A 22,522-nucleotide genomic window follows, 5' to 3' on the forward strand; every position below is an offset into this window, starting at 1 on the left:
AGGTCAGCTTCTTATCAACGGTTTGGCTTTTACTGTTTTATTTGATTCGGGTGCTACAAGATCATATGTATCATCGAGAGTTCTTAATCAGCTTGGTAGGCCTAGTGATGTTTTTGAGATGGGATTTGGAACCATGTTGCCTAATGGGGAATTAATTATTTCAAGAAAATGGGTTAGATCGGTTTTAATTAGAATTGAAAGTAGAGAATTGAGCGCTGATCTTGTGGAGTTACCTTTGGCCGAGTTTGATATTATACTCAGAATGGACTTTTTGTCCAAGTACTCTGCTAATATTGACTGCAAACGGAAAATGGTAACTTTTCAACCGGAGAATGAGGAACCATTTATTTTCGTTGGTTCAATTCAAGGTTCACGTGTCCCAAGAATCTCAGCATTGAAAGCTAGGGATTTACTACGCAGTGGGTGTGTAGGATTCCTAGCGGTTGTAGTTGACTATAGTAAACATGTGTTCTTTGGACCTGAAGAGGTTAAAGTGGTTAAGGAATTCTTGGACGTGTTTCTTGAGGAATTACCAGGGTTACCACCTCAGCGGGAGATAGATTTTATTATTGACCTAATTCTTGGGGCAGAACCTGTTTCAAAAGCACCCTACCGAATGGCACCTGCAGAATTAAAAGAACTGAAGATACAACTCCAAGGGATGTTGGCTCTAGGGTTCACCCGGCCTAGTGTGTCACTGTTGGAAAATATTTTACCAGGATCTTAGATCTACTCACAAGTATGTTGTTTAACACCCTAAATATGAACTTTCTAAAACGATAAAATAAACACATATAAAGTTAAGAAAACCTTACATTGATGCAGCGGAATTAATGTCTCCTTCCACCCAGATCTCTAACCCTTGTATCCTTTCTGTCGCAGAGTATTATCAAGATCTGAGCCCGAATGTCCTTCTCTTTGTGTGTGATCCTTCACAGTCTTCCAATCTATGATTGAGTTACCACTTGCTGTGTGTGGGCACTTACTCTATCACTAAGGTTCGAAATTTAGAAGAAGAAAAGAGAGAGAGAGGTTTCGGCCAAGGTATAGAAAAGGGAGGGCTCAGTTTTTCTGAAAAATTGTTTTTCTCTCAGAAGAATAATGAAACTTATATTTTTGACTGAGCCATCACTTTCTATTTATTGGCAACTACTAGGTTTAGGTTAGGAATTATTTTGGCATTAAAATAATGAAAATATCTATTTGAAAAACCACTATAAGTGGCCGGCCAAGGTGTAGATAATGGGCCCACTTGTTTTTGCAGTTTTAACAAATTTCATTTCTATTTTCTCAAAAACGCCAATTTTCCAAATCTAACCTTTTAAATGCCAAAACTAATTATTTAATAACTAAAATAGATTATTCAATAATATGGTCATTTAATTTAATTATTAACTAGACATATAAAGTCCATTAATAAATAAATAAACCTAGAATCTCTTTTCTTTACAATTTCGCCCCTGCTTAGTGAAAATTCATAAATTAGACATAGTCTAACTTTAGAATTATAATTGATTAATCACAAATCAATTATTGAGTCTTACAAGCAGTATGTTCTCAACTAGAATGGGACCATGGATCTATATGCTGAGCTTCCAATAAGTGAACCGAATTTACTAAGTAAATTCCTACTTATTAATTCTTCGTTGAATACACTCTTAGAACTTAGAATTGCACTCTCAGACTTATATAGAGCATATTATATGTTCCACGATATATATATGCTATCTCATTTAACAATTGTTATAATCTTATTGTGATCAAAGATCCTCTATATAGATGATTTACATCGAGATGGGATAATTTTTACCGTTCTCACCCCTCAATGTATTTTGCCCCTTAAAACACTTAGCTACCTGTAAATGGTGTTTAGTGATCTAAGAATTAGTCACTTAAACAAGAGCTCATCCATTTACTTCTATTTGCTAAGCTCGAAGGGAATCATCACTTGACTTCTATACACCAGTAGAAGCTATAGATTCCATATTTATGTTCAGCACTCCCACTCAATCATACTATCATGTTCCCAAAATATACGTATCACCTTGACCCAAAAGTAGGCTTAATTAATAAATCAAAGAACATGAATAGTACTCCTGAGTTGAGCCTAAGCATATCAGGATTTAGATTCTTTTAATCTTAAGATCAACTACTGATATTGACTTGGAAAGATATAACGGTAAGTTTATAATATCTTAACTAAGTTGCAATATCGGTCCAGTCCAATGTATACTCCATACATTCGAAACTAGTATACTTTACTAATGTCCTGGAAAGAGCATAACACTTACTCCAAGTGTAAGTACACATCATCGCTGATTATCACATTAGTGTAAATCCAAAACACTGATGAAACAGGGACTTAGTCTTTTGATTCATATGATCACAATCACATTCCACTGTGTTGACGATACTGTAATTGTGAATAAACATATGATCTGGATTTAACTGAATTTGTGTGTAAATGTAATAAACATATTAAACCATTAACATGTAAAATTCATGCAAACATAAATCACTTCAAATTTCTTATATTGATAACTAATCAGATTGTAAAGAGTTTTATTTAGGGCATAAAACCCAACAAACTCCCACTTGCACTAATATAAAACAAAGTGTGCAAATGAGTTAATCTGATGTCTTGATCTTTAGATCAAGTGTAGTATATTTGAATCCACCCAAACTTCTGGAAACTAGTTCATAAATACATTTATGAAACATCCTTTACTATATGATTTACTCATCAAGGGATACTGAAATCCTTACTGTTTTAAAGTACATCTGAATAAACAGAAGACATATCTCTCATATTTTAAAATATGTAATTGAGATAATACAGCGTAGACTTTTCTTCAGTAATATAACTTTCTTGGTATTTTTGAATTTACAAAGTTATAATTCTTCTCTGGTAGACCTTGAATTATTATAGAATAACTCCTCCACCCCCAAAGTAAGCACCATCTCAAGAATTTTGAATGAGTTGGTGAGATACAAGGATAACTGATACACAGTTCCTTAATATCTAACATATAGATCACTTTCATAAATCTTTCTTGAATATCTTCTAATGTTCCTTATTTGATTACATCTCAGATAGCTCCCACTCAATAGCAGATGTCTGCTTAAATAATACTTTTAACCTCTTTATTGTTTGGAGAGTTATCTAGTTGTGACTTTTCTTATTAGTCTAAAACTTTAAGTTAAGACTAAGTCATCAACATAACAGACTAGTATTTGAAGTGAAAAATACATGCCAGAGATTAAGTAATCAAAATTAAGATACCATAAAATTTTATGAGGATTAAGAATTTATAGTTCAAGTCATTCGAATGGACTGAACTAAAGTTCTTTATCTTATTCTCATAATTTTGATAAGTTATACCTATCCATGTGAATGGTTAGATTTGCTTTTCAGTAGTGTTCTTAAGCTCCTATCACAAGTGTCAACCTAATGAAGATGAGTATAGAATTTTAAAATTCTCCCACTCAATTAAGGTAGTGTGAAACTTTATCAAAGAACTTTTATAGGTATCAAACTTTTACTACAATAGTAAAACGAAATGGAACATACAATCAAGATCAAGGGTTTATATTGGTAATAGCTAAGTCATTATATTACTACCATGTTTAAAGAAAATATGTGTTCCATAGGGAATTGTGGAATAGACTCCACCCCTAAGTATATACATATAGGGTATTGTGGATAAACTCCACCCCTAAGTATATAGAGATTATGATCCACCCCTAAAGGTTGTAAAGATGATGATTCTCTAAGTGTGATAGAGTTTATGTGGAGTTGAATACTATCCAGAGTTCATTAGATATAAAAGATCGTTGAACTGCATAGTTTTCTTAACTTTTCTCCACCCCTATCAGATCAAAAGATCCTTTTATTAAACAAATTCTTAATAATTGTATTAGGATTAACAGTTATTAATAAACATAGAATTAGTTTCTAGTGTTTATTTAATATAACTCTATGAAGAGTTGTAGAATTTGCATCAATAATAAAAACACTTACACATACAAACATATAAATATAATGTAGTAATTGTGTTGAAAGATAAAGTAAATGAAGCTCAATCTCATAAATTGCAATTGGTATGAATTCAAAAATAAAATAAACTTTATTAATAATAAAAAATATTGCAACAATATGAAAAAAACAGGGATAAATATCCCTTACTAAAATTCGAAATCCAAATTGTCTTTAAGCTAAACCAATTAATTCAAAAATAGATAGAAGAGCTTCATCTTCATCTGGACGATTTCACCCTTGGTCCAGCTTTCCGATCCAACTCATCTGAGTTCAAGTAGCTTGGCCTATAAGAAGAAGAAACAAATAAACAAAGTTAGTCCAGAATCATAAATCCAAGTGGATAATAATTCACTAAAACTCTTAAAGTTTATAGAAAGAAATACCTTGTTTCTTTGCAAGAAGTTTAGGACACTGGGGTTTCCAATGACCTTTCTCATTGCAGTAGAAACACTTTCCTTTGAGTGTAGCATCACCAGAAGTAGCAGCCTTTTTGTTTTTCATGGCTTTTGCACGCTTCTTGGTGTTCTTCCACTTCTTCTTCGATTTGGGTTTTGAAGCAGATGCAATATTTGCTTCAGGTTTGATCGTCCCATTACCATTCCCAGAATTTTGAGGTTTACTCCCTTTCTTCTTGGGTCCTCCAATCAAATTTTCATAAGTCTGAAGGTCATTGACTAACTGATGAAAGTCTATGTCCTTCTTATTCATGACATAATTCGATGTGTATGGTAGAAATGCTGGAGTCAAACTATTCAAGATAAGGCTTACTTGAGTATTGCTATCCATTTCAGCACCATGATCCTGGGCTTCTTGGAAATAACTTGCCATGAGGAGAACATGATCACGCACGTTTTGATGGGGTTCCATCCGTGCATTGATGTACTTCTTAGTCGCGTCAAAGCGAGACTGAAGTGATGCCTTACCGAATAGCTCATTTAATTTCGTCATTACTTCAGCAGCCTTTTCGGTTTTAGAAAATTGAGTTTTGAGGGTGTCGACCATGCTGGAGAGCATAAAGTATACAACTTTGTCATTTGCTTTTTGCCAACGCTCATACTTTTCTTTCACAGCTTTGGATGCATTATCCCCGGGCACTTCAGGTGACGGCTCAGTTAAAACAAACAAGGCACTTTCTCCTATGAGAGCAATATTAATGTTCACATTCCATTTAGGAAAGTTAGATCCATTTAGCTTATTTTCATTCAACAGTGATAACATGGAATTCATCATGATTATACAGGATACTACAAAATAATAGAAATCAACAAATAGAAATCAATAATGGTTTAACACAAAAACAATTCAGAAATTATAAGCACATAACAAGTAGGAATGATATGAGAAAATACTTAAAAAAAATTCAATCCTAAATAATTTCCAAGGTTTTTCAACAAACTAATATCAGTGTCCCGTTTAGGCGAGAGTCAAAGCTACCATTTATTGAATAGAGTTGTCAGCTCATCTAAAATGTTAAACATTCTAGCAACCTTTTATTCGATCAAGATTGGAATCTAGCGTTGTCCCGTTTAGGCGAGAATCAAGACTATTCTATCTTATGAGCTTCTACCATTGTTTCGCAATTTGCAAGTCAAATATGGTCGCCACCATTAGGGTGATCTATACCATATAAAACACTTACAAACTACTTATCTTTCGAGATTAAACGGTGCGAAATTGCTAATGAACGTTCCTCCATTAGGGAGGATTACTCACTAAAACAATCGCGATGTAAAACCAACAATGGAGATCGAATATCTTAATAATAATAAAGCTCATTCTTTGAAATGTATTTTCTTTATTATTCTAATAAATATATTCATTAAATATCGAATGTAGAATTAAAATTCTAAATAAGAATTTAATTTAATATTTATAAAATTATACTTAGATGGTGATTGAAATAAAATGAATTATTTCCATCTTAGTAGTAATTTTAAATATAAATATTAAGAAAATTAATTTAAGTTATGTTAATTTAAATTAATTTGCAACTTAAAATAAATTTTCATAAGAATATATTTATTGTATTTTGAAAAATAAAGTATAAAACTATAAAATTTTTTGAAAATACTAAATAATAAATACTTAGAAAAAAAAAATACTTCAAGCAAAAATATCACCTATCTAGATTTTCCTTTGACTAATTAATTCAATTTCTAATAATATATTTTAATTCATTTATTTTAAATTGATCAATATATGAAAAAATCAATGATTTAAGTTGGTCCAAGAATTAATTAAAATAAATAATTAATTTACAACCTAATCTATTTTTCAAGAAAAATTCAAAAAGTATTGCATAATTAAAATGCAATTTTTCGAAAATGATTAATAAAATAAAGGAAAATATATATTTTGAAAATTATTTAAATTTAAGTTGAAAAATTAAATTTCAACCTAAAAATAATTTTCTATTTAATTAAGTGTCATGAAAAATAAATATTTAAGTATCATGATGAAAATCAACTTAGATATTTAATTTTTTCAATTTAATTAAATGTATTAAATTCAAGAAATAAATAATTAAGAGTAAAGAAGGCTTAATTATTAATTTCTAGTTTAATACTAGGAAAAATATGCTTAAAATAAATTGTACCAAAATTAATTATTTAAATAATTAATTTCACAATGTATAATATTTTCCTATTTAAATATTAGAAATAATAAGTAGTCTAGAAATAATTATCTAGAAAATATTTTATTTGACTAAGTATCTTTTCAACAAAAATTTAAAAAATATCTAATTTAAGTTGTATAGAAAAAATCCAAAACTTAAATATTTTTAAATTTAGATTTAATTAAATATCAAAAATTAAGTTGTAACCACTTAATTTGAAAAATATTCCATTTAAAGTTCAAAAACTAACTTAAAAATTATCTTAAGAATCTTTAATAACTAATAACTAGGATTCCTCAATTTAATTTTAAATTTAAATAAAATATTCAAATTTAAGTTAGATAAGAAAAATCAGTTGTTACAACTAATTTATAACTTAAATAGGAATATTTAATTAAATAAGTTCCAGAAAGAATCTAGTTAGTTAAAATTCTTTATTTAATTAAATACAAGAAAAATACAAATAGTTTATCTAGAAATAATATCTAAAACTAAAAGTGTTTTTCTTAAAATTAACTTTAAAATATTAAAATGAAAATAAATTTTCATATATTTTAAAAGTTAATTATGTTGCTAATTCAATTTTATTAGGTCAAACTAATATAATTAACCTAATACAGTTATTCAAATCAGGCAAATGTGCCTTCATAATTGGGGTAGTTCATGTGAGGGGGTGCTGGGTTCAGTATGTCGTACCCATTTCTATGGCTCCCAACTCTCACACAAGGCCCAAAAGAGAGGAATTTAACCTTAAAATAAATAACTGTTATTAATTGAATAGGTCCAAAAACTAAATGGACCTAAATAAAATCTATCATGGTGTGATATTTTATTTAGCAACAACCTATATACATCTATATAATAAAATAAATATATAGGCTCACACAGACACACATTTGGATGGATCCTATCATGTTGCTAGGTCATACACAGATGAAAGAAGATTGTAAAATTTACCTGTTACAAATTATTTACTTGACCAAGGGAGCCATGAGTTAAAATCAGATCATTGGATCTGTCAACAAGTTAACCATGACTATTTGTAGTCAAGTAATAATAGGTTTTAAAAACTTACAAACAAGCTAAAACCACATACTCCTGCAACAAGGTTAGCTGGATAGTTGGAAGTAGGATTTATTTAATTTTAAATAATTAAATTTCGAAAATAAAATAATTAAATAAATAAATAAAAATATTTATTTTTTTTTTAAAAATAAAAATATTTATATTTCATTTCAAAATTATTAAAAAAAATTTAAAATTAAACCTACTATTTTGAAAAATTAGGTTTCAACTAACCTAAATATCATTTCAAAATTTGCTAACTACTTTTAAAAATTAAATGTTATTTTATAAATAAAAATTAAATAAAATTAAAAAAAAGATAAATAAATATTTTTTTTCAGATTTTAAATTTAATTTAAATAAATAAAATAACAAAATTTAAAAGTTAGAAAAATATCTTACATCTATTTAAAATATTATGATTATAATTAACTTATTTTAAATTTAAATAAGGTCAAATAATTTAAAAAAAAAATATTTAATTTAAAAAATTTAATATCTGACCTTAAATTTTTAAAAAAATAAGATATAATCAAATTTAAAAATAAGATAGATAATTAAGCAAAAAGATATATATTTACTATTTTCAAATTCAAATTACACTAATATCATGAATTAAATTAAAAAAAAATATTAAATAATTTAATTATGATTATTAGAATTTAAATAGGAATAGTAAATGTCTAAATACAAAACTACACAAAAAATCGGAAGTTAAATCCATGAAAAAGCATGAAAAAACGAAGAAAAACGAAAAAATTGTGAGCTGTACGGACGGTATGCAGTGCATACTCGTCCGCGCGCGCTCACAGGGGTGCAAGCCAAGAAACCTCGACGCTGGGGGGAACACGCAGGATTTCCGCGTGCGGAGGGGGGCGTCTTCAGACACCCGTGCGTGTTGCTCGGACAAAATGCTGTCCGAACACGCGTATGACCGAGGTGCACTCGGTTCCACGCGCGCGTGGGTGATGCAGCATCCCTATCTTTTTTTCGAATCTTCAAAAAATCATAACTAATTCAAATTAAATCGAAATTGAGTTCTGTAAAAAAGTAACTTGCTTAATTTTTTCCATACTATCCAATAAAAATAATTCCAAAAACAAAATTTCAATTATTTTTCACGAAAATTTACAAACATCAATCAATCAATCATCATATAACACTCAATACAACATGAAACCATCCAAATAACAAACAATCGTTTTAAAGTCCAAATTTCTTGCAAGCAAATCAATTACCATGGCTCTGAGGCCAGTTGTTGGAAAATATTTTACCAGGATCTTAGATCTACTCACAAGTATGTTGTTTAACACCCTAAATATGAACTTTCTAAAACGATAAAATAAACACATATAAAGTTAAGAAAACCTTACATTGATGCAGCGGAATTAATGTCTCCTTCCACTCAGATCTCTAACCCTTGTATCCTTTCTGTCGCAGAGTATTATCAAGATCTGAGCCCGAATGTCCTTCTCTTTGTGTGTGATCCTTCACAGTCTTCCAATCTATGATTGAGTTACCACTTGCTGTGTGTGGGCACTTACTCTATCACTAAGGTTCAAAATTTAGAAGAAGAAAAGAGAGAGAGAGGTTTCGGCCAAGGTATAGAAAAGGGAGGGCTCAGTTTTTCTGAAAAATTGTTTTTCTCTCAGAAGAATAATGAAACTTATATTTTTGACTGAGCCATCACTTTCTATTTATTGGCAACTACTAGGTTTAGGTTAGGAATTATTTTGGCATTAAAATAATGAAAATATCTATTTGAAAAACCACTATAAGTGGCTGGCCAAGGTGTAGATAATGGGCCCACTTGTTTTTGCAGTTTTAATAAATTTTATTTCTATTTTCTCAAAAACGCAAATTTTCCAATTCTAACATTTTAAATGCCAAAACTAATTATTTAATAACTAAAATAGATTATTAAATAATATTTTCATTTAATTTAATTATTAACTAGACATATAAAGTCCCTTAATAAATAAATAAACCTAGAATCTCTTTTCTTTACAATTTCGCCCCTGCTTAGTGAAAATTCATAAATTAGACATAGTCTAACTTTAGAATTATAATTGATTAATCACAAATCAATTATTGAGTCTTACAAGCAGTATGTTCTCAACTAGAATGGGGACCATGGATCTATATGCTGAGCTTCCAATAAGTGAACCGAATTTACTTAGTAAATTCCTACTTATTAATTCTTCGTTGAATCCACTCTTAGAACTTAGAATTGCACTCTCAGACTTATATAGAGCATATTATATGTTCCACGATATAGATATGCTATCTCATTTAACCATTGTTATAATCTTATTGTGATCAAAGATCCTCTATATAGATGATTTACATCGAGATGGGATAATTTTTACTGTTCTCACCCCTCAATGTATTTTGCCCCTTAAAACACTTAGCTACCTGTAAATGGTGTTTAGTGATCTAAGAATTAGTCACTTAAACAAGAGCTCATCCATTTACTTCTATTTGCTAAGCTCGAAGGGAATCATCACTTGACTTCTATACACCAGTAGAAGCTATAGATTCCATATTTATGTTCAGCACTCCCACTCAATCATACTATCATGTTCCCAAAATATACGTATCACCCTGACCCAAAAGTAGGCTTAACTAATAAATCAAAGAACATGAATAGTACTCCTGAGTTGAGCCTAAGCATATCAGGATTTAGATTCTTTTAATCTTAAGATCAACTACTGATATTGACTTGGAAAGATATAACGGTAAGTTTATAATATCTTAACTAAGTTGTAATATCGGTCCAGTCCAATGTATACATCATACATTCGAAACTAGTATACTTTACTAATGTCCTGGAAAGAACATAACACTTACTCCAAGTATAAGTACACATCATCGCTGATTATCACATTAGTGTAAATCCAAAACACTGATGAAATAGGGACTTAGTCTTTTGATTCATATGATCACAATCACATTCCACTGTGTTGACGATACTGTAATTGTGAATAAACATATGATCTGGATTTAACTGATTTTGTGTGTAAATCTAATAAACATATTATACCATTAGCATGTAAAATTCATGCAAACATAAATCACTTCAAATTTCTTATTTGATAACTAATCAAATTGTAAAGAGTTTTATTTAGGGCATAAAACCCAACAGTCACCTTGGGGAGCTCCGGTTCTGTTTGTCAAGAAGAAGGATGGGACTCTTCGGATGTGTATTGACTATCGGGAGCTGAACAAGTTAAATATTAAAAATAAATATCCTTTGCCTAGAATTGACGATCTGTTTGATCAACTTCAAGGAAAAACGGTATTCTCTAAGATTGACTTGAGATCTGGATATCATCAACTGAGAATCTGAGAAGAGGATATCCCGAAGACAGCCTTTCGAACCAGGTATGGTCATTACGAGTTCCTAGTTATGTCATTCGGATTGACAAATGCTCCGGCCGCCTTTATGGATCTCATGAATAGAGTATTCAAGGACTTTCTCGATAATTTTGTAATTGAATTAATTGATGATATTCTTGTGTACTCTTGGTCAGAAGCAGAACACGAACATCATCTTCGAATGGTTCTGCAACGACTCAGAGATCATAAACTCTATGCGAAGTGCAAAAAATGTGCGTTTTGGCTATCACAGGTATCTTTTCTGGGACATATTGTTGGAAAAGACGGGATAATGGTAAACCCAGGAAAGATTGAAGCAGTGAAGAATTGGCCTAGACCCAAAATAGTCACTAAAGTTCGAAGTTTTCTCGGTTTAGCGGGTTATTATCGGCATTTTATGGAAGGTTTTTCCAATATTGCAATGTCGTTATCCGAGTTAACTAGGAAGAACCAACGGTTTATATGGTCAGATAAGTGTGACGGAAGTTTCCAAGAGCTGAAACAATGACTGATTACAGCTCTTGTTTTAGCCTTGCCGTCTGATCAAGAGAGATTTGTGGTGTATTTCGATGCATCAAGGCAGGGTTTGGGCTGTGTGCTAATGCAGGCAGATAAAGTCATAGCTTATGCTTCACGACAATTGAAAGATTATGAGCAACGTTACCCAACTCATGACTTAGAGCTTGCAGCAGTAGTGTTTGCCCTGAAAATTTGGCAACACTACTTATATGGTGATTGGTGTGAGATCTATACTGACCACAAAAGTCTCACGTACTTTTTCATTCAGAAAGATCTGAACATGAGACAAAGAAGGTGGTTAGAGCTAGTGAAGGACTATGACTGTGAAATCCTGTATCATCCTGGAAAGGCAAATGTTGTGGCAGATGCCTTGAGTCGGAAAGGACCTGATCAGATTTTTAATACAGTAATGAATTCTCCTCAGTTAGCTTCAGAAATGTTTAGAGCAAATATTGAATTTGTGATTGGGAAATAGCACAATTTGACACTTTAGTCAGACTTGTTGGAAAGAATTAAAGTGGCACAATTAGAAGACCCTGAACTGTTCAAGATTCGAGAGGATGTCTTAGCAGGTAAAGCTAAGGACTTTTCAATCTCTGACAGTGGAATGCTACGGTTCAAAGCACGAGTGTGTGTCCAAGATAACACTGAGCTTAAGAAAGAGATTCTGGATGAAGCTCACACTACCCCTTACTCACTGCACCCAGGAACCACCAAAATGTATCAAGATTCGAAACCCTATTTCTGGTGGTATGGGATGAAAAGGGATGTGGTAGACTATGTCACTAAGTGCTTAACCTGCCAGCAGATTAAAGCAGAACATCAGTGACCTGCAGGATTACTTCAGCCATTAACACTTCCAGAATGGAAGTGGGAAGACATTGCGATGGATTTTGTAGTTGGTTTGCCCAGAACCACAGGAATGTACGACTCAGTTTGGGTCGTGGTAGATCGCTTTACAAAGTCAGCACATTTCTTGCCTGTTAAAGTAACTTATACAGTAGATTAGTATGCTGATTTGTATGTGAAGGAGATTGTTCGCCTTCATGGGGTACCAAAGTCTATCGTTTCAGATAGAGACCCTAAATTTACCTCAAAGTTCTGGGTGAGTTTGTAGAAGGTTATGGGAACTAGTCTAATTCAGCACATCCTTTCATCCTCAAACAGATGGGCAATCTGAGCGAACTATTCAGATACTTGAAGACCTGTTACGAGCTTGTGTCATGGATTTTGGAGGGTCATGGAGCAAGTATTTGCCTCTGATTGAGTTCTCCTACAATAATAGCTATCAAAGTACTATAGGAATGACTACCTATGAGCTGCTCTATGGTAGAAAGTGTCGATCCCCAATTCATTGGGATGAAACAAGAGAATGGAAATACCTAGGCCCTGAGTTGGTCCAAAAAACAAATGAGGCAATAGATAAGAATAGAGCACGAATGCTTACTTCGCAAAGTAGGCAAAAGAGTTATGCAGATCCCAAGCGTTGGGATATTACGTTTCAGCTGGGAGATCATGTCTTCCTGCGTGTATCACCAATGAAAGGAATCAGGCGCTTTGGAAAGAAAGGCAAACTAAGTCCTAGATTTATAGGACCTTTTGAAATACTTGAGAAGGTTGGACAAGTTGCTTATCGGTTAGCCTTACCTCCATCGTTATCGACCGTGCATAATGTATTTCATGTTTCGATGTTGAGGAAGTACGTGTCTGATCCAATGCATATACTGAGTTATGAGGCATTGGAATTACAACCAGACCTGTCTTATGATGAACAACCAGTGCAAATTCTGGATAGGAAGGAAAAGGTCCTTCGAAGCAAAACCATAGCGTTGGTTAAAGTGCTCTGGAGGAATAGTAAAGTGGAAGAGGCCACTTGGGAGTTGGAGTCTGACATGAGGACTCAATATCCAGAGTTATTCAGGTTAGATTTCGAGGACGAAATCCTTTTAACGAGGGAATAATTGTAAAGACCGCATACGATTAATATTTTTGATTATTAAATAATTAGGGTTTATTCATGAGATTTAAATGTTATTTATAATATGCTTATTGTGGAAATTTATTTAAGTTAATATATTCTTATTATGCTATTTATGTGAATTTTGTGAATTTTGAGGTTGTGTTCGGAAGCTGTGGAAAACGACGTTGGGCCTTTAGAGAGTCGCATTTTATGTGTTTTAGAATATTGTTATTGGGGTATTATTGCAAGGTATTGAAGGTGTTAGAATTCTCGGGGTTTGGAATGACTAAACTACTCTTGAATTGTTTAAAACCTTGGTTTAAATTAAAAGGCAAATTGGTCTTTTTCTTTAATTCTTTATTTGGCTTTTAGTGAACTCTATAATCTGAATTCTTTGTTTTTGGATAAGTATTAATCAATTTTTTTTTTTTTTAAAAAAAAAAGAAGAAACGAAAACAGGGGGTTTTAGTTGAGAAAATCCTAGAAGCTTCAATATCTCTCTCTCTCTCTCTCTCTTTCGTGCCACCCAAAACCAGCAAAAGGAAGGAATTTCTTGCTGTAATTATACAGTTTTCAGCCAGCCTTTGGAGATCTAATTCAAGGTATTAGTTCTTAGCCTTTCTCTCTTTGGTTTCTTGAAGTTAAGATTAGGTTTTGGTTTTGAATTTGTGTTCTTTGTGGCTGTTTTCTTTAGAAGTGTTCATCTTTGTATTCAGAGGTTAGATGAAGGACATATTTTGTATTTTAAGCTTGGTTGGGTTGTTGTTGTCTTGTTTGAACAAAATTGGAGTTTGAAAGCTCTAACTTTGAGCTTTAATGGTGTTTTTAATTCTTGAGCTGTTTATTGTGTTTGAATGCTTGGAATGGGTTTGTTGGGACATAAGCAGGTATTCTGGAAGAGATTGTGCAGTTTGGGTTTGATTTGGTTGAAAGGGATCGGTTTTAGGGTTCCTGAAGATGAACCTGGCCGACCGGCTACGGGGACCATTAGAACCGGTCGACCGGTTGGTACCCAGGAACTGGGCTTCCGGTTGGAGTTTTTTCAGAACCCTAGTTTTTCCCGTTTTTGTTTTGTTTAGGGTATTAGCATCCTATTTATCAATAGGGTTATCCTTAGTTTTAAATTTAAGTCCCCGATAAGTGTTTTAGCGTGTCTCTCATTAAGTTTTGAACGTTATGGTTTAGGGCCCTGTAAAGCGTCAAGCGGCACTTCGACTCAGGCTGACCGGCACACCGGAGCACGGAACGAGGTAAGATAGCATAATAACGTATATATATGAATGTATGCTTGTTTTAACTATTTACACTACTAACACTAATTGTTTAAGTGATTTTAGGAGTGTTAGTATAGTGTAGGATATCAGTGTAGTTACGGTGTTACCAACACGAGTACCAGGGGGTACGTCATGCATGTGGTACAACACTTAGTGATTTCGAGGGGTACAATAATGGCTCTACCAACACGAGTACAGAGTTAGTACTTGTTGGAAGTTATTTTACCAGGAACTTAGATCTACTCACAAGTATGTTGATTTAACAACCTAAATATGAACTTCTAAAACGATATGAAATTAAACACATAAGAGTATCAGAAATCTTACAGTGATTGCAGCGAAATATATATGTCTCCTCCCACTCAGATCTCTAACCCTTGATTCCTTTCTGTAGCAGAGTATAATCAAGATCTGAGCCCGAAAGTCCTTCTTTGTTGTCTCTGAAATCTACACAGCCTTCCTCATTATGATTGAGGTATTACTTGATGTGTGTGGGCACTACTCTAGCACTCATACATTTCGAAACAGTAAAGGTATAGAGAGAGAGAGGGTGGCGGCTCAGAGAGAATTTTCTGAGAGAAAATTCTTTCAGAATAATGCTGTGAAAAGCTTGTACAGATGTGTTAAACTCTGAAGCCTTTGCCTTCTATTTATAGAAGACCACCAAGGGCTATGATTGACATTTTGAACTGAGAAAATCAAAGGGAAAAGGAAGGTAAAGGGGCCGGCCTAAGCAATGTGGAAACAAGGCTTGCCTCTTTTCCAACTTTCCTTTTCCTACACTTGATAGTTTCCCTTTTGTGAAAAATTGCCAATTCCATTGTTCAACCATATTAATGATAAATCTAATTATTTAATAATTAAAAAATAATTATCAAATAATATATTATCATTTATTTTATTAATAATGAAACTAATTAAAGTTTCCTAATTAATAAATATGTCCTTCAAAATCTCTATTTACTGTTTTGCCCTTAATAAGTGCTAAATTCTCAAACTGATAAGTCTATCTTGAGAATTTTTAATTGATTAATTAAAATCAATTAAATGAGTCCTACAAGTAATATCATCTCAACTAGTGAGGGGACCATGGGTCTATATATCCGAGCTTCCAATAAGCAGATCTAGAATTTACCACTTAAATTCACTGACTTATTAATTCTTCGTTGAATCCACACATAGAACTCAGAATTTCACTCTCAGTATATAGAATGCTCTATATGTTCCACCATATACACACATTATTAGTTATCCATTGTTATAATCCTAATGTGATCAATGATCCTCTATATGGATGATCTACACTGTAAAGGGACTTAAATTACTGTAACACCCTACAATGTATTTTATCCTTAAAACACTTAACCCTGTATAAATGATATTTCAACTAAGTGAAATGAGTACTCAATCATTTATCTCGTTTGGTTAAGCTCGAAGGAAATCACCCTTTGCTTACTATTCGCCAGATAGAAGCTATAGATTCCATATTTATGTTAGCGCTCCCACTCAATCGCACTACCGTGTTCCCAAAATGTATGTATTGCCCAGACTAAAGTTTTAGGCTTAACTAACAAATCAAAGAACACGAATAATACTCTTGAAATTAAGCCTAACCATATCAGGATTTAGATCATGTGATCTAGGATCAACTTATGATATTGAATTGAATAGATGTTTACGGTAAGTTTCAAAATCTAATTCAAAGTTCAATATCGGTCCATTCCAATGCATACTCCATGCATCCAACCTGAGCTTTACTTTAACCTATATTCTGGAAAGAACATAACATTTCTCCAAATGTAAGTAAACTCTGTTGTAGATTTTCATATCAGTGAAACCCAGTGTTCTGATAAATCTAGGAATACTTTATTCACATAGTCATGTTTATTTTCCACTGTGTTGACAACACAATAAACATGTTCAAGTATGTGAAAAGGGTTTGGATGAATTTATAAATCAAATAGACAAGCAATTGATTAAGTGAACCAAAACATACACAAGTGAATGAAAAATTACTTCTGTTACTTTATTGATATAGAATAATCTGGATTACATTGAAACAGAGTTTTATTTAGGGCATAAAACCCAACAAACTCCCACTTGCACTAATATAAAACAAATCAAGACATTTCAATTAATCCTAAATTCTGACGGTGCTTTTCGAATGAAGTTACTGCCAAGACTTTGGTGAATGGATCAGCCAAGTTATCCTGCGTATCCACTTTCTCCACCAGTACATCCCCTCTTGCCACATATTCTCTGATAATATGATACTTTCTTTCTATGTGCTTACTTCTCTTGTGGCTCCGAGGTTCCTTACTGTTGGCTATAGCTCCAGTATTATCACAAAGCAGGACTAGAGGCCTTTCCATTCCAGGAACTACACCAAGACTGGTGAAGAACTTCCTAAGCCAGACAACCTCTTTAGCTGCTTCAGCCGCAGCTATGTATTCGCCTCCATGGTAGAATCCGAAATCGCAGCTTGTTTAGCACTTCTCCAAACCACTGCTCCACCCCTAAGAGTAAACACCATCCTGCATGTAGATTTCCCCGTCTTCAAGACATCCCTGGAAATCTGAGTCTGTATAGCCTAAGGGATTCAAAGCACCACCCTTGTAGACTAATACATAATCTCTTGTACTCTTTAAGCATTTCAAAATATACTTAACCGCGTTCCAATGTACCCTTCTTGGATTTGACTGATACCTGCTCACGATTCCAACTGCATAGCAGATGTCAGGTCTAGTGCATAGCATAGCATACATTAGACTCCCAACTGCAGAAGCATAAGGAATTTTTGCCATGTCTTCTATCTCTTGAGGATCAGTAGGACACTGTTCCTTAGATAGACGGATACCATGTCTAGAGGGCATGTTTGCCCCTTTGGTATTGGTCATGGAAAATCTCTCAAGAACTTTGTCAATGTAAGTTGTTTGAGAGAGAGCAAGGGATCTGTTCTTCCGGTTTCTGACAATCTGAATACCAAGAACATAGGCTGCCTCACCCAAATCTTTCATGTCGAATTGAGTGTCAAGCCATTCCTTGATGTGAGTCATTTTCTTGACATTGTTTCCAATGATCAAAATGTCATCAACATAAAGGACCAGGAATACTACTACTTGGTTTTCCTTGAGTTGGTAAACACAAGGTTCATCTTCATTCTGATGAAAGCCGTAGGTCTTGATGATCTCATCAAACCTTTTGTTGCATGAGCGAGAAGCTTGCTTAAGCCCATATATGGACCTATTTAATTTGCAAACTTTATTCTCCTCGCCTGTGAAGAACATAACCTTCTGTTGCTCCATATAGATGGTTTCTTCAAGAAGCCCATTAAGAAAGGCTGTCTTGACATCCATTTGCCAGATTTCATAATCTAAAGCGGCAGCTATGGAGAGAAGAATTCGGATGGATTTGAGCATGGCAACAGGACTAAAAGTTTCCTCATAGTCCACACCTTCTCTTTGGGTATAACCCTTGGCGACCAGTCTAGCTTTGAAAGTTTCGACTTCGCCTCCAAAGACCTCTTTTCTTCTTGTAGACCCATTTACATCCAATTGGACGAAAATCTTCAGGTGGTTCTACATATTCCCAGACTTTGTTCTTTTTCATGGAATCCATTTACGAATCCATACCGCCGACCATCGCTTCCGTTGCGGACTTGCCATTGCCTGTTTATAGGTCAATGGGTCGTCATCAATACCGTCACCAACGACCATATTGATTTCACCATCCAAGCCATAACGAGACGGTTTCGTAGAAACCCTCCCACTACGACGAGGAGCGGTGACTTTCTGAACAGGAGCTTTAGTAGTAGTTTTCTCAGTTGCTACAACTGAGGGAGTGGGATGTTCCTCTTCTTGAGTAGAAGAAGATGGTACATTTGAAGGAACAATATCTGTGAGCATTTCCTCTAATACAATTTCACTTTTCGGTTTGTTGTCTTTCATATAGTTATCTTCAAGGAAAGTAGCATTTGTAGAGACAAACACTTTGTTATCCTTGTGACTATAGAATAGTCCAGCCCTAGTCTCTTTAGAATTTCCGACAAACATGCAAACCTCAGTTCGCGATTCCAGTTTGCCTTCTTTCTTTCTTAAGACGCGAGCAGGGCACCCCCAAATCCTATAATGACGCAAACTAGGTGTGCGACCATTCCATAGTTCGACGGGTGTCTTAGGGACTGCTTTAGATGGAACAACATTTAAAATATCGTTTGCCATTTGAATAGCATATCCCCAGAAGGACGTAGACAGAGTTGAGTAACTCAGCATAGACCTAACCATTTCTAAGAGAGTGCGATTTCTTCTTTCTGCAACTCCATTCTGCTGTGGAGTGCTAGGGGCAGTATATTGGGATTCAATTCCAAGTTCAATTAAATGATCTTTGAACTGCATATCCATATATTCTCCACCCCTATCAGTTCGCAAGATCTTTAATGTTTTACCTAATTGGTTTTGAGCCAAAGCATGAAATTCCTGAAACTTTTCAAACGTTTCAGATTTCTTTTGCATTAAATAAAGAAAACTATATCTAGAGAAATCGTCAATGAAAGTGACGAAATACTCATAACCTCCTCTGGCTTTTACATTCAGCGGTCCGCAAACATCTGAATGTACTAACCCTAGGGGTTCTTTGGCACGCTCTCCCTTTGCAGAGAAAGAACGTTTGGTCATTTTTCCTTCTAGGCAAGACTCGCAGACTGGCAGCTCTCCTAAGACGACATTTTTCAATGGACCGTCTTTGGTTAGCCTATTGAGTCTATCAAAGCCTATATGACCTAAACGTAAATGCCATAGATAAGTTTGATCATCATTATCAATCTCTTTTCTCTTAAGGCTTCTAGGTTTAGCTACATTGAAAAGTTCAGTATTTAGTGAGATTTGAGTATCAGGTCTTAAAACATAAAGCCCTCGTTCCATGTTTGCAACACATATATGAAATCCATTACGAGAAATTGAACAATTTGAACTCGAAAAAATCAATATATAAAATTGTGTCTGTAAACATGAAACACTAATCAAGTTTCTACTAAAATTAGGAATATATAAAACATTCTCTAAAAGTAAAAACTTCTTGGAATTAAACTTGATTTGGGCTGTTCCTCTTGCTTTAACTGATACCAACTCGCCATTTCCAACTTTAAGCTTTAACTCATCTGGGTGAAGATTCTCCCAAGTTTCAAGCAAATTTCGTAATGAAGAACATACATGGTTAGTAGATCCGTAATCAACAATCCAGGTGGATTTGTCGTTCTCTAAAACACATGATTCAAAGACAAAAGGATCACCTTCGTTTGAATTGTCTAGAAGCCAGGGACATTGTTCTCCATTATGTCCCTTTCCATTACAATTCCCACATAGAACATGATATCTGATAATTGTACTTGAAGAAGCAGCTTTGTTGGAGCCCTCATGCTTAATCTTCTTCCTCTGATTAAAGCTTGCAATGCTAGTAGGTCTCATTGCAATCAGATCCCGCTCATGGGCCCTCAACTCAGACTCGAGTTTGTCCATGTCGGAGGAGTTAGGATTGTTCAATAAGTAATATAGAACAAAACTATTATACTCCTGAGGAAGACTATAAAGTATGAGTTTTACCCATTGTTCCTTTGATAAATCAATTCCTAGTAGATTTGCCTTTTGGAATTTCAGATTCATCAACAATAGGTGCGAGTTAATGCAACTACCAGGATGCATTTTCACACTATTGAGTTCTTTTGCAAAGATACTAACTAGGAGTGGATCGGGAAGAGGGTTATTCATATTGGCACTACAACATATCAATAAACAGAAGTAAGGTTTTGGTTCTATAAATTCATACACAGGTTCAGAAAACAAACAGTCACTTATGTTATAAAAATACTAAATCTAACATAGTTTATTTTCCAAGGTTTCCAACGAACTGATACAGTGTCCCGTTTAGGCGAGAGTCAAAGCATCATCCATTGAATAGAGTTGTCAATTCATCTAAAATGTCAAACATTCTAGCAACCTTTTATTCGATCAAGATTGGAATTCAGCGTTGTCCCGTTTAGGCGAGAGTCAAGGCAATTCTATCTTATGAGCTTCTACCATTGTTTCGCATTCTTATAAGTCTTACATAGTCGCCACCATTAGGGTGGTCATGAACCATATAAATAAACCTATAAGAATACTTATCTTTCGAGATTAAACGGCGCTAACTTGCTAATGAACGTTCCTCCATTAGGGAGGATTACTCACTAAAACAATAGCTATGTAAAACCAACAATGGAGATCGAATTTCTCTTTGATTAAAGCTCATTATTTAGTCATGTATTTTGTCTAATCATTTATATTCCATATCTCAATAATGAAATATTACAAATTAAATTAAAAACTTTAATTAAATTTCAAAAATGGAATAATTTTGAAAAATATCTTATTTAAGTTGTTTAGAAAATCTAAATACCCAACTTAAAAATATTCCTCAAACAATGACTTAATTAAATATTACCAATTAAGTAGTAACCACTTAATTTAGAAGATATTCCATTTTAAGTTCCCATATTTAGAAAATATCAACTTAAAAAATATCTAAAGAATCTTAATAACCAATTTCCAAAATTCCTCAACTTAATTTATAATAGGAAATTCAAAAATATTCAAATCTAAGTTGATTTGATAAATTTAACTAAATCTCAACTTAAATAGGAATATTTAATGAAATTATAAAATTAAGATTCAAAAAGAATTTATATGGTTATAATTCCATATTTAATTAAAAAACAAGAAAAATACATATAGCTTTCCAGAATATGACTATTCAAACTATGTTTTTCTTAAATTAATTTCAAGGAACAATGAAATTAATTATGTTGCTAATCAATCTTTTATTAGGTCAAACTAATATAATTAACCTATCACAGTTATCCAAATCAGGCAAATGGGCCTTCACAATTGGGGTTGTTCATGTGAGGGGGAGCTGGGTCCAGTATGTCGCACCCACTTCTAAGGCTCCCAACTCTCACACAAGGCCCAAAAGAGAGGAATTTAACCTTACAATGAATAACTGTTATTAATTGAATAGGCTCACAACTAAATGAGCCTAAATAAAATCTATCAGTTATGATATTTTATTTAGCAACAACCACCTATATGTATCTATAATAGAAATTAAACATATAGGCTCACACAGGCATACACATTTGGATGGATCCTATCATGTTGCTAAGTCATACACAGATGAAAGAAGTTTGTAAAAATTACCTGTTACAAATTATTTACTTGATCTATCGTCAATTGAACCTTTGGTTAAAATTAGATCATCTGATCTATCATCAAGTTAACCAAGGCAATTTAGATCAAGCAATAATAGGTTTTAGAAAACTTACAAACAATCTAAAACACATACTCCTGCAACAAGGTTAGATTTGGATAGTTGGATGTAGGATTTATTTAATTTTAATCATTTATTTCGAAAAATAAAATAAAATTAAACCTACTATTTTGAAAAATTAGGTTTTGGGTAACCTAAATGTCATTTCAAAATAAATTGCTAACTTTCCTTTTAAATTTCATGTTATTTAATAAATTAAATAATAAAATAGAAAAAGGTAAATACATACCCTTTTCTTGTTTTACAATTTAATTTAATTAAAAAATAACAAAATTTAAAAGTTAACAAAAATACTTTATTTCCTCTTTTAAAAT

The 22,522-nt window shown here is 33.2% G+C and overlaps 1 protein-coding gene across 1 annotated transcript; it reads left to right on the top strand.

Annotated features, from left to right (window-relative positions):
- Nucleotides 1-12,922: 12,922 nt before the first annotated feature.
- On the top strand, nucleotides 12,923-13,993 carry LOC115700156 (uncharacterized). Its single transcript, XM_030627716.2, has 2 exons — nucleotides 12,923-13,539; nucleotides 13,951-13,993. Exons 1-2 carry the CDS (start codon nucleotides 12,923-12,925, stop codon nucleotides 13,991-13,993), a joined length of 660 nt encoding a protein of 219 aa, XP_030483576.2.
- The last annotated feature ends 8,529 nt before the right edge of the window (nucleotides 13,994-22,522 follow it).

This window comes from Cannabis sativa, chromosome 8 (assembly GCF_029168945.1).
Source record: "Cannabis sativa cultivar Pink pepper isolate KNU-18-1 chromosome 8, ASM2916894v1, whole genome shotgun sequence".
In the NCBI taxonomy this organism is placed as follows: domain Eukaryota; kingdom Viridiplantae; phylum Streptophyta; class Magnoliopsida; order Rosales; family Cannabaceae; genus Cannabis; species Cannabis sativa.